This window comes from Epinephelus fuscoguttatus, linkage group LG7, assembly GCF_011397635.1.
Source record: "Epinephelus fuscoguttatus linkage group LG7, E.fuscoguttatus.final_Chr_v1".
Lineage (NCBI taxonomy): Eukaryota > Metazoa > Chordata > Actinopteri > Perciformes > Serranidae > Epinephelus > Epinephelus fuscoguttatus.
The window spans coordinates 35,881,391-35,893,833 of record NC_064758.1 but is presented as its reverse complement, the minus strand read 5'-3'; the positions used below and the strand labels follow the sequence as shown (position 1 = coordinate 35,893,833).

The 12,443-nt window shown below is 43.1% G+C and overlaps 1 protein-coding gene across 2 annotated transcripts in view; it reads left to right on the top strand.

Annotated features, from left to right (window-relative positions):
* The window catches only part of si:dkey-70p6.1 (uncharacterized protein LOC570575 homolog), a 28,711-nt gene that overhangs the window by 11,655 nt on the left and 4,613 nt on the right, over window positions 1-12,443 (top strand). Inside the window, exons 2-5 of one of the 2 annotated variants that reach the window (XM_049581212.1) lie at window positions 1,792-2,019; window positions 5,067-5,124; window positions 5,287-5,365; window positions 6,826-7,172. In XM_049581212.1, the coding sequence (XP_049437169.1) occupies window positions 1,886-2,019; window positions 5,067-5,124; window positions 5,287-5,365; window positions 6,826-7,172 (618 nt within the window). In that variant the 5' untranslated portion in view covers window positions 1,792-1,885. Of the gene's footprint in view, window positions 1-1,791; window positions 2,020-5,066; window positions 5,125-5,286; window positions 5,366-6,708; window positions 7,173-12,443 lie in introns of both variants that reach the window. The other variant, XM_049581211.1, reaches the window with a different exon arrangement.

The following is a 12,443-nucleotide window of genomic DNA, read 5'->3' as shown; positions in this document are numbered from 1 at the left end:
GGTGCAGACTTCCATCTGTGTCACCAGTGATGAGGAAACACAGTGAGTGCTAGACGGAGCAGTGAGTGACAACAACCCCGCCCACATTTAAGAGTACTGTTTGCAGTGGAAACACTAGGGTCTAGGTACCATGTCTGAAGGGTTACTCTTGGCTCCAAAGGTACCATACTGAAAGTGTTTGGTGGAAACTGGACTTTCCAGAATGTAAAGCTACTCGTAATGTTTCTTCTTTACAGTAAAAGAGAGGGATTTGAAGGCTTTGTTATTTACAGGCTGGTCCGGCCCAATTCAGATCAAAATGGGCTGAAATGTGGCCCATGGACTTAAATGAGTTTGACACCCCTGGCGTGCAACAATCCAACCAATTGGAATAATATTTGTGCAGTTTAAGTGGGTAATATCTGTCTGGGATGAAGCATAATGAACCCCAAATTAAGTTTAACCAAATTAGGAGGTCATGAATTGATGATTCAGAGATGAAGAGGCAAGAACGAGCTCGGGTTGCTTGAATCCTTATAAGACCTCACTATGTTTAATAGACCCCTACTGCAGTGCTAAAGATAAATTATCTGAGCTGGAAAAAAAAAAGGCAGCAGTCTTGAGGTGTCCAAGGTTTTGGCAGACCTTCAGAGAAGATAGACATTTTTCAGACTACAGACAAGTTGTTAAAGTAATTTAAACTGTGAGGATTATAGTCTGTGCGGACAGAGGAGGATCTGTGTGGAATATATAACACTACAGCCTCAGATATGATCGTTATAGCGAGGAGGATTGAAGAAGTCTAAAAGTACAAGATCCACCATGGAGTGTTTTGCTTGGAAGAAAATCTGTCGTTATAAACTGAACAAATACACGAGAGACATTTGGACAGACATACACAGACAGTTAAGTATCATCATCCCAACAACAACAAGACTTTTGGACAAAACCAGGCGGTATGTTTCCTGCAGTCTGCCGCTCACTGGTGTTGTTGCTGATGGACGAGCGACAAATAAACACACATGAAAACACACAGTCACAGCAGACAGATGGCATGATTTGACAGAGATTAGAACAGGCTTGTTGTTTGGTCTTTTTGTTATGGCTCCGTGTGTTTTCTTTCTTTATTTTTTTATTGTTTATTTGAAACATATTACGCTGCCAAAACGTGAAATCGTCTGGCAAGCAGAGAGGAGCGGAGGAGAAGCAGGAAAGATGTTTCTGTCTGCTCGCGGTGCTTTCAGACTCGTCTCCGTCAGTGTTTCAGGTTACTCTGCCTGCTGGCATGTTCATCTTTGGCTGTGACTCATCGTACCTTCTCAATATGTATGTTTGTTCTTGTTTGAATGGTTGAAACCATCAGAAATATACACATATGCATGGCAGCAGTTACCTGGCAAACAGATCAGCAGTCGACTCTCAGTGTTGAGATGATTTATGTCTGGTTTATAAAGCAGAGAATTAAATGTATGATTGTTGGATTACTTTACCAACTCACTTTTATGCTATGCAGACCCAGATAACTGAAAATCTTTGCAGGTATGCTGCTGATGTCTATGTAAGTGTGACACACAAAGCTCAGTAATCCCTCCAACAAGGTAAAGCAGAAGCACATGCCGGAGGCGTAATGTCTGTTCACTTCACTGCTTCAGCACTGGACGGGAATTCTCACTCTCCCTCTCCTCAAACTGCTGCTTCCCTTTACTGTGAATATTTTACTTCTGGTTCTGCTGCTTTGTTAACCTGCTTAATGTTTTGTAAAGGGTTAGATAATTTTGTAATTAAGCGCCACTCTGTGCCTTCTCGCTGCAGATCCCAGTGAGACCGTGGCACTTCCCTGCGTGGATGAGTTGTAAGGGTGTGAGTGTGAGTGTGTGTGAGAGCAAGTGAGCGTCAGCGCTCCCACATGGCCTCCATGCAGGACGGGCTGAACTTCACGGCTCCTCCCTACGGCAAGGTCCTGCTGCTGGGTGCTATCGCTGCTGCCTCAGCCTTTGTTGTCACGATCCTCATCGTAGTGCTCTGCGTGGGCTGCCAGAGGTGAGGCGCCGTGCACACATGATGACCACAAACACACACGTACACACATACGTTCATGCACACACCAGTGGTGGAAGAAGTGCTGGGACCCTTTACTTACAGGAGATCAACAAATAAATTGAGAATTCCAATATTTGTAAACCACATGGTCTCACTCCGAAGTCATCAGATCCGGCTCTTGGGCAGTGACTTTCGGCATCAGACACTGACGAAAAAAAGCAGTCCTTTAACGCTGGCATGATACGCGGCCGGCGTTTACAGGGAAACACCGGTGGGACAAGAACAAATGATATGGCGGCAAAAGTCCAAGTAGGGTGGGTGGGTCCAAGTAGGGTGGGTGGGAGCAGTGGTGGATGGGTCCAAGAAACACCGACTTCCACCTTGTGGAGCTGTGTTCACGTCCTGTAAGATTATAAACCCAAACCCTGCTCTTTTTTCCTAAACCTTACCATCTGCATTAGATGTTGGAGGAAAAAGAACATCAATTTGGGGTGTTGAACCGACGTAGTGAGTTTATTTTGAAAGAGACTGTATGTAAATTTCCTGTGAAAACAGAAGTGTATTTTGAAAGAAGGCAATGCATATAACAGGCAGAACTTCACCCAGGGTACCTTTTACGTTGTATGTGGATGTGGAAGGTCCATGACCAAATGTCAATATGTGACAAGCTCGGAGTGACAATGTGTTGCTGTAAACATGAGCTTCTCTCTCTTAAAGCCAGAAATCAAAGAAGTAGCCTAAGTCTCAACATTGTGATGTCATAGGGCATAAAGTCTGGAGCTGCTCCATAGACAATGAATGGGTATGTGTACCCGTATACTCAGAACATTCCCCTGGGTGCTCTCAGTGTCATCTATAACATCCTTCACCATTCATTGTCTATGGAGCAGCTCCAGACTTTATACTTGATGACATCACAAATTTGAATTTTAGCACTCTAGTTTTTGGATTCAGGAGAGAGTTTTTTATGTTTAGTAATATTTTTGGACTGCCTTACACCTCAGGAATAAATTCCCCTTTAAGTAAAAGTAGCAATACATCAATGTAAAATACTCGACTACAAACAAACGTCCTCCTTAAGTAAAAGTTCAGATGCGTTATTAGCTACATGTACTTAAAGTATGTACATAAAGGAAAGGAACTGCAGTAAAATGTCCTCTGTGACTAGAAGAAGGAGGACTCAGAGCTTTGACCTAAAGGGACACCTTACCTGTAGTGCTGTTTATCAGTCTAGACTGCTTTGGTGTGAGTTGCAGAGTGTTGGAGATACTGGCTGTAGATGTCTGCCTTTTTTCCAATATAATGCAACTACGTGGCACTTGGCTTGTGGTGCGCTCAAAGTGCCAAAAAAAAAAACCCACAAAACATCAAGCTACAGTTATAGCTCGACTAGGCCATTTAATTGGACTACTGTCCTTGTCCCGGTATACAAGCACAGGAAGGGAATTGATTTATCAACCAAAGTATGTCTGACTCCGCTACAACAGGTGGCGATATGCCCCCTTTTCAGCTTTCAGTTAGGATTGGACCTTTTTGTGGTTGACGGACAACTTTACAGCAGTACATTTTGTCCTTCCAAAAATTCACGGCTCTACATGAAGATTTTGCCATGTTGTTCCTGGCTTCTTCTTCTGCTACACATTTAATACTTTAAGTTTCTGGGTCAAAGCCCAGGGCAGATACTGTGGAGCATGTGTTGAGCACCTTGGCCAGTGCATGCAGGGGTAACTCAACTCCCAAATGCATTATCAGGGTGTGTTAATTTGACTTTGAGAAATTCGATTTAGTACAATTTCAGACGGACTAACATGTTTACATGTATTTTAAAAGTCCGTATTTACTCGGATTAACACAATAAATGATTTTTCTCTAATGTCATGTAAACGTACTGATTGTCTCTTTCCTCAAATCATGACCCGGTTGCTCATGATAATCCACAGACCTTGTTGTGAGCATATTCATGTAAGAACTATTTTCTTTCTACTGAACTACATCCTTCCACTGTATCATCACACAGAAGGAAGCATGCATCTACTGCTAGCTCACCTTGCACCTAATGTTACAGCTCAGCAGAAGAGAATGCCATCAAGAGTATGAGCCTCTCGTCCTTGAGTAGATGCGCACTTCCTTCTGTACACAGTAGGCAGGTGTAGTTTGGTAGAAGGAAAATAGTTCCTACATGAATATGCTCACAACAAGGTCTGTGGATTATCTTGAGCAACCGGGTCATGATTTCTTGAAAGAGACATTGCTGTTGAATTATCAAATGAATTTTTTGGCACTTTGAGCACCACAAGCTGAGTGCCATCTAGTTCCATTATATTGGAGAGAAGGCAGACATCTCTACGGCTGATATCTCCAACACTCCAACTCCAAAACAAATTATATATTTTTGAATTTGGGGTGAACTGCCCCTTTCAGTAAAGTAGTTATACCACAATGTAGAAATTCTTTGTTATGAGTCCTGCATTTAAAATCTTACTATACTTACTTATCCAGAATCATATTCAGTATTTTATTACTGGGTTATAAATATTGATGTATTAGTGTGTACATGCTGGTAAAAGTCGGGCTAATTTTAATTACTTTATATACTGCTGATTAAGTCCATCTATAAAAATATATCAAAATGTATTGATAGTTGATAGTTGATTCATATTTTGTGATAATAATTTGAATTTTTCAAGTATCTAATGTTGTCAAATAAATGAGGTGAAGTAAAAGTATGAAGTCGCATAAGATGGAAATACTTAAGTCAAAATTAAAGTACTTCAAAATTGTACTGAAATACATTACTTGAGTAAATGTACCACCACTGGCACACACATACTCTAATGTCTCTTTCTCTCTCTCTCTCTCACACACACACACACACACACACACACACACACACACGTGCAGAGTCAGAAGATGACTCAGACAGACATGGACAATGACTCAAACTCTGCACACAGAGACACACACATACACACACACACACACACACACACTGAAGCGCATCACTGTAGTAAGTGTCAACCTGTGTGACAGAGCGGTTGTGTTTACAGGAAGGGGAAGACACACAATGTTCCCGGCGAGGGTGGAAAACACCGTCTCATGGACATGGTAGGTATCAGGCAACACGCTGCTCGATGTTTTGTTTGTGCTACAGTCGAGGTAGCTGGAGCAACTTAATTCACCAGGGAACAATATCATTCAGAGGACACCTCTTCAGTCTTAATTAGAGTTTAACTGGCCCTCTGTGTGTGTGTGTGTGTGTGTTGTCAGGGTATACTCAGGCAGTCGAAGCTGCGGTCCATCAGTAAATCTGACACTGAGATGAACAAGATGAACTGCAATGGCAAAAGTGAGTGCATCCTTCACATACGTATCCTGACCTGTGCTCTGTGAATGGTACCTCTCTCTGTCGTCTGGTGAAAAACTCCTCCATGGAACCAAACCGTCTGGTCTTGTTTTAGCTGCATGACAAAGCAGTTTTGGCATCATTAAAGGGGAACGTTCTCAAACACACAGACATGCAGTGGTGGAGGAGGTACTCAGATCCTTTACTGAAACAAAAGAAGTACCATAAATAGAACTGAATTTAAAATGCAACTTAAGTAAAAGTACATAAATATTATCAGCAAAATGGTCTTGAAGTATCAAAACACTTTCTATGAAGATCACATCTATAATGCATAAGGCCATTCACTGTAGAGCCAAACAATAAAAACAAAGTTTTCTTTGTGAACTCAAGGTTACACAGGGTAAGAAACTGATATACAAACGGTCATTTTGCAGATGAAGTATTTCTTTGAGTACAGCGCATGAGTAAATGTATTTATGTTTCATCCACCACTGCAAGCATGTCATTTATCAGCACATTTGAAAGCATGACAATCAAAAAACAATGGAGATACAACAGAATAAATGGAGTCCATGAGATGGCCTAACATGGAAAATCAATTGGTGAATTTATCAGATAAATAGCATGACAAGTTACCGTAGCATGTTCTGATTTGGCTCATCCTCCCTCATTATTGCCAGCCTTGAAGTCCACAAAAACAGTAGCTACCCCCCAAAAAATGCAAATAAATATTTAGGTAAATGTTAAACATTTGTCACTGCACACTCTCCTCCACGTGCTTCGTATCTGATCTGACCCTAAATTCGTGCAAAGCCCTGATGCAGTTTACCCTGAAACAGAATTCACATTGCATTTACTGAACTCAGCCTTATTCCACTCGACTGTTCAGTCCTGATTTCTGAACATGCATCTTTCTCTCTCTCAAAGACAGAAATCAGAGAGCCAAGACGAGTCCTGGAGCTCCATCACTGACAGTCAACAGGGAACTGTGTTTGTGGGCACAGTGACAGTAGCCTGAGAGGGTTTGAAGAAATATAAGCATATGTCCTGCTTCATATTTGTCCTGCTTCCACTGCAGTGGAATGAAGTCAATTTGGACGTGTTTTCTTAAACATCTACGTCAGCTCCCAGTTTACTGTCAGCTCCAGATTGTCTCTCTGTACCAGCGAGGGATTTATTCATGTTCACAAATGTTTGTCCAGAACAAGAGGAGTAAATGTGTGTGAGTTCTGTTTCATGGTGGGTGATGGCCTGTATATGCCTTTCAGAGGCATCTAAAAAGAAAGGTCCAGCCAGTGTGGACCTTCTGCCCAGCAGGTCTAACTCTGACCTTCGTTCTCAAGGCAGGCAGCTTCCCCAGATCCCCTCTGGGACTGGAGAGGACGGAGAGCACACTTACTCTGAAGTGGGCCGAAGCTCTTCCACCACACGTACTGATGATGCCCTGTACGCCATGGTAGGCAGGGCCGGGCAGACGGACACCCCGGCCCCTCCGGCCGTACCCGCCAACACCCCGGCGCCCCCAGACCCAGACGGCGACGTAGAAGGAGGGCTACCCGAACCTGAGGCCCAGGTCATGTCTCCCCCTCATCCTCCAGAGACGGCCGAGTACGCCTGCGTTAGGAAGCTGAGGAAGGCCGACAAGGCTCCCCAGAAGAGGGACAGCGGGACGGATATGGGGGAGCCGCCAGTGCCACCTCCAAGACACGCCCCGCCGTCACATCCTGCCCCTCCTCCACCACACCCTCACAGTACAAAGTTGCCCCGGAGAAATGTGGACGCTTTCAATGTCCCAGCATTTCCAAAGGTTGGTAGAGGGACTATTTTTTTATCCAATGATTTAAAAGTTTACAAAACAGTTGGATATAGTTCAGTAGTTTGACAAGAAACATTTTAACACAGGGACAAGGTGCACTCTCACAGCTCACCTCTCTCTATCCTAAGCACATCCCATCAGACGACCACGAGTATATGCACGTGATTCACACAGTAATCATTAATTTAATCTTATTTCATAGTGGAGTAGCACGCTCAGCCCCTCCCCTGGCTCTTGCTCTGTTTATCAGACAACAAATCAGACAAAAATTACTTAGCTAGACCCCCCACTGTCCCTCCGCCTTGCTCCCCACCGCTGTGGACTGTTTTAGGGTGCTTTCAGACCTAGAGTTGTCTTGCTTTAGTCCGAATCAGGGACTGATTTTGTTACAAAGTTCAGGCAGCATTTATAAGCGGACCAGATCAAATGTCTTGTGTGAGAAAGCTGCTCTTGATTGGTCAGAGTTTCCATGTGGGAAAAATCAAGGAAGTAAAGCAAACGTTGAAGAAGAGTACACTTGCAAGATAAACGTGACACTTTCTAATGTCACAATGGAGGGACAACTACGCAGGTTGATTTTAGCGCTGCTCATCGTGGACTATATTGCTGTCATTGTTCATTTTAGTCAAACCATACAGTTTGAAAACGAGGCGCGGCTCCAACTAGAAAACAATGTTTTGATGCATTGGATGTGCTGAATGTGCATGTTAAGGCAGTACAGGAGGAGGTGCACATTAATAATCCTCCAGGACTGTAACATGCTCATGTTTAACCCAAACAATGTGTCATGTGACTGCAGTTGCTTCAGATCCAGGTCGGAACACGTTCTCACCACAGACGAACCGCACCAGAGTTCATTTGTAACCAGACTGAGTCCACCTACTTCAAGAAGGTCTCGGTCTGGTTGTTTTGGTGTGCACCTGAGTGTGATTGCTGTGTTCACACCTGCCCAAATGAACCGCACTTAGGGGGCAAACTTGAGTGCAATTGAACCAAACCAAACAGGGCAGTTGTGAAAGTACCCTTAGAGGAAATCGAGCAGCAGTTTGTGAGACAGACCTCTGGTCAGCAGCTGTAGCAGCTTGAATGTGACCAGCATGAACCCCCAGCACTGGGTGTAACAGCAGCAACAGAAAGTTTGCTGATCCAGCGGGCTGTCTGGTCCCTCTGAGTTGGGGTTTGCATTGCTTGCTACAGCCGCTGACTGGGGTCCGTCTGGGGAGCTGCTGCTCCCTCTCCCCCTACAAAGGTAGGAATGAGGCGGAGGACACACTAGGCTAGGCTCTAGGTAACATTAGCTACATTATTGTGATCTTGAAGCAGCAGCCGTGAGCCTGTATCTCTGGTTAGCCACATTTTCTCTCCATCTCTGAAAGTCTTCACAGATATTGATAGATTTTATTTTGTTTATTGTCAGATGTTTTTTAGACTCTTTTTCATATGTCCATCTTCCTTTTTTGAGTTGCTTTGCAGTGTAGACAATTGTTAATGCTGAAAGAGCAAAATTCTTTGAAGGACTCTCTGCCAGTGAATCAGGTTTTGCCAGAAGTCTCCCATCACAGATTATCTACAGCCTGAAAGTAGAGCCAAGCAGAGGTCCAGGAGTCTATTTTTTTCTCAGTCCACTTGAATTACAATATGCTCAAAGTTTATCTAGAGATTTTTGCAGAATGATGCCAAAATAAAACTGCCTACCCCAGCTTTAACATTATCCTATTTAGAATGTGTAAGCAACTTTAAACATCTACAACAGATAATTCCAAGTGACAGATACTCTTTTTTGATTATAGAGATTAGATTAGGCCTTTAATTTGATTATCTGTATAGGAAGAGATGAGATAAAGTGCAGAAAAATAGTAGGGAAATAAGTAATATGCCCACACAAAAACTGGTTATTCATGGAAAGAGAAAAAAAATTCTCACATAATTTTGGTGCCCTTGTATTTGCTTCCTCTCAAAACAAAAGGGCAATAACAGCACATCTTTTTCCGATCGGCCTGAACAGCACCTTCTCGTAATGTTGTAGAGGTGAACAGGATTCAGTTTTATGAGCTGAAGAAAGTGAGGAAGCGATGACCTGAGGGGGATATGAAGTGAGGAGCTAAGTTTGGTTGCTAGTGGTTCTCCAGAGGTCTGAGCGGAGCAGTGGATGAGCTCATTCAAAGCAGATTAAGATAGAAGTTGATGCCTTGTGCACTGACTTTACTAGAAAGGCCTGAAAAGTGTCAGTTCATTACTTCCACCACGGTAGTTATGTTTTTGGTTAAATGTGTTTGTCAGGAGAATTTTGGAAAGACCAGATTTTGGTCATTTTGATGGGCCATTTGGCCTCTGTGGCTCTATGGAGGGAAATGTTTGTCTGTCATTCAGTCGACCACTGTCAGATAAATTGCCATGAAGTTCAGTACAGACATTCATGTGTCTCAAAAGATAAATCCTATTGACTTTGGTGATCCACTGACTCTTCTTCTAATGCCAGCATGAGGTTGACATTTGTGTGAAATGTCTTAGAAATCATAGGACTGAATGTCATTAAATTTGGTGCTAACATTCAGGATTAATTGTATTAACTTTGGTGATCCTCTGACTTTTAGTCTAATGCCACCATCATCTTAAACTTTTGTCCAGTACTTTGGGTTATGACCAAATTCCTGCAAAACACCTGGAACACACTCCCATCAGCCTCAGCTGTACTTTTTTTTTACATTAGCAAATGTTAGCATGCTAACACACTAAACTGAGTTGGTGAACTTTGTAAATATTGTTACTGTTTGCTTGCTGACGTTAGCATTTAGCTCAAAGCACAGTCTCAAAGAGCTGCTAGCATGGCTGTAGACTCTTAGCAGATGGTCGTGTTAGCTAAAGACAAGGCTTTGCTAAATGTGTTGCTTTAGGTACACATGAGATGTGAAATACAATCCAGAAAGTCCAATTTAAAGCTACAGCTGGTGACTTTTATTAAAATAACTTTTTGTCATATTTGCTGACACTGTCACTATATTTTGAAAGAAACTGAGCATAGTGTCAGTTCAGGCAGGACATCAGCTGATCTCAAACAGCCAATCGACTGATGGAGCAGCTGATAGATTACATGATTTCTTTCTGTGCAACCAATTGGCCAATCTCATTCAGTGTGCCCTATTTAAACTGCTCCAGCCTGCCTACTGTTGCTGCTTCCTCTGCAAGCTGCTTTGCAACCCACCTCCACCCCAGCTCCTCCTTTTCATGCTGTGTCTGACTTATCACTGTCATTTCTGTTTGTCATTGATGCTGGTGATGCTCTGTTCCTGGGGTGTCTTTGCTGCTGCTGTCCCTGCCTTAGGCTTTCCATGTAGGCGCATGGAAGGGCAGGGAGGTTTGCTCTCTCTGCCTCAGGCCTTCCTTGTTTGCACATGGAAGGGCAGAAAGGTGTGCTATCTCTGCCTTTGATTTTTTATGTAGGCACGTGGAAGAGGCTTTCTGTGTAGGCCTAAGAAAGGCAAAGAGGCCCCAGAACAGAGCCATACTGCCAAATATCATACTACAAAGGGAAATAAAGTTTTTTGACTCAAGTGTCAAAAGCGCCCTCCTCCCCTACTACTGCCTCTAATGGAATTTGCTAGAATCAGATGCCAGAACAGCAGAAACAAAATTAGAAAGTTTGTGATCTGGCCCCTCTGCTGGATACAGGCTACTGAGGAACCAAACACCACCCACCAGCCAGACCAACTTTCTCATTTACAGCAAAACAGTACACTAAAATACGCTTCTAAAAACATTTGAGGAGAGGAACAGGCAACGCAGTGACAGAATCTTGATTCCTATCTGATCAGCACTGCCTCGTTTGACAGTTCGACATGACTGACAGCTGTGTTAGAGATTCCTCCATTCACCTGCAGTAAGGCCTTTAGAGGCACTGCAAGAAAATACAGTAGGCAGAGGAATATGATGTTTTTCACAGATTATCTTTCTCATTTGGTGCTGTGTGAATACACAGACATTTTTAGCAAATATGAAAAAAGGTTATTTTTAATAAAAGTTACCGGCTACAGCTTTAAGTAACAGATCTGTAACTCTGAAGGCTCATTAGATAATCTGTGGTTGCAACAATTGCCAGGTAAGCAGTAAAAATATGGCATTCGAATTACAAAGAAATCTACCAGGAATGTGCACTGCAGACAGCTTCTCTTGCTGTTTCCCTCTGCTTTGTCAGACTGGCCTCAAGGGGGCCGTTTGTTTTCACGCAGGGCTGGAGTCGGTCTGAAGACGGTCTGAAGACGGCCCTTTAGTCTGCTTCAAACACACAGAGTTGGTGCTTTCCATTACTCATACTACTATACTATTTAGTATGCCAGAGTAAGCTTTCGTATGTTCCAATAAACAGTATGTCAAATGCAGTATGCCAAGATACCAGGATGCTCTAATGCATCCGGGCACATTCTGCAGCAGAATGCTTTTCTAGCTACTCTGACCCACAATCCTCTGTGCAGGGGAATATGTCAAATCGACTGAGCCGCAAATAGATGACAGCTCATTGACAGCTGACAGAAGACGCAACGACTGTAATCAATCACAAACAATCTGCAAACTTGAAGTTAAAACTTCATACACTGCAAAGAAACAGCAGCAGAGCTCTGTGGGTTGACCTCCGTCTCTGGTTCGGCAAACAGCGTTAAGTGGCAACATTAAGATCTGCTGTGTTCCAAATCGCTTTTAACTTTAAAATTTGCACTACGGTATGCAACAGATACATGAGGGAGAGGGTCAAAGTTCAAGGCACAATGTTATAACAGAGTAGCATGTCCCTATTGTGTGCATACTCTATGTAACAGTGTATACTTTGTAAGGGCAGCTGCAGTGCGAACATTAAGTAAAAAGACAAAGTATGTGATTGAGAACGCAGTGAGTGTCTGAGTTTGGTTTTAAAACATCTCTGGGATCTTTGTTCTGATTGTCAAGCTCAGATTTTTGTTGCTGGCTGCACTGATACGTGTAAAAAATGTCTGTGATGAATGTAACGTCTGTAGTTCTTTGTCAGCATCAGTATCAGACACATTAATATGCAGCGCGTCGTCCAGGTACAGTGGAGAGTATTTCTGTCAGATTTCCTGTTGATGCTGCAGAGGATCTACACGGTTGTAATTGTGCCAGCGTTGCAGTTTTCTCTGCACTCGGCTTCATCGTGCGCGGTGTTGTGATATGTTAGCACTTCTGTGGACATTACTCTGAAGTGCGGGCAGTGAGCTGTGTTTATTTGTCGAAGACTTCTTGGTGATGCTGGGG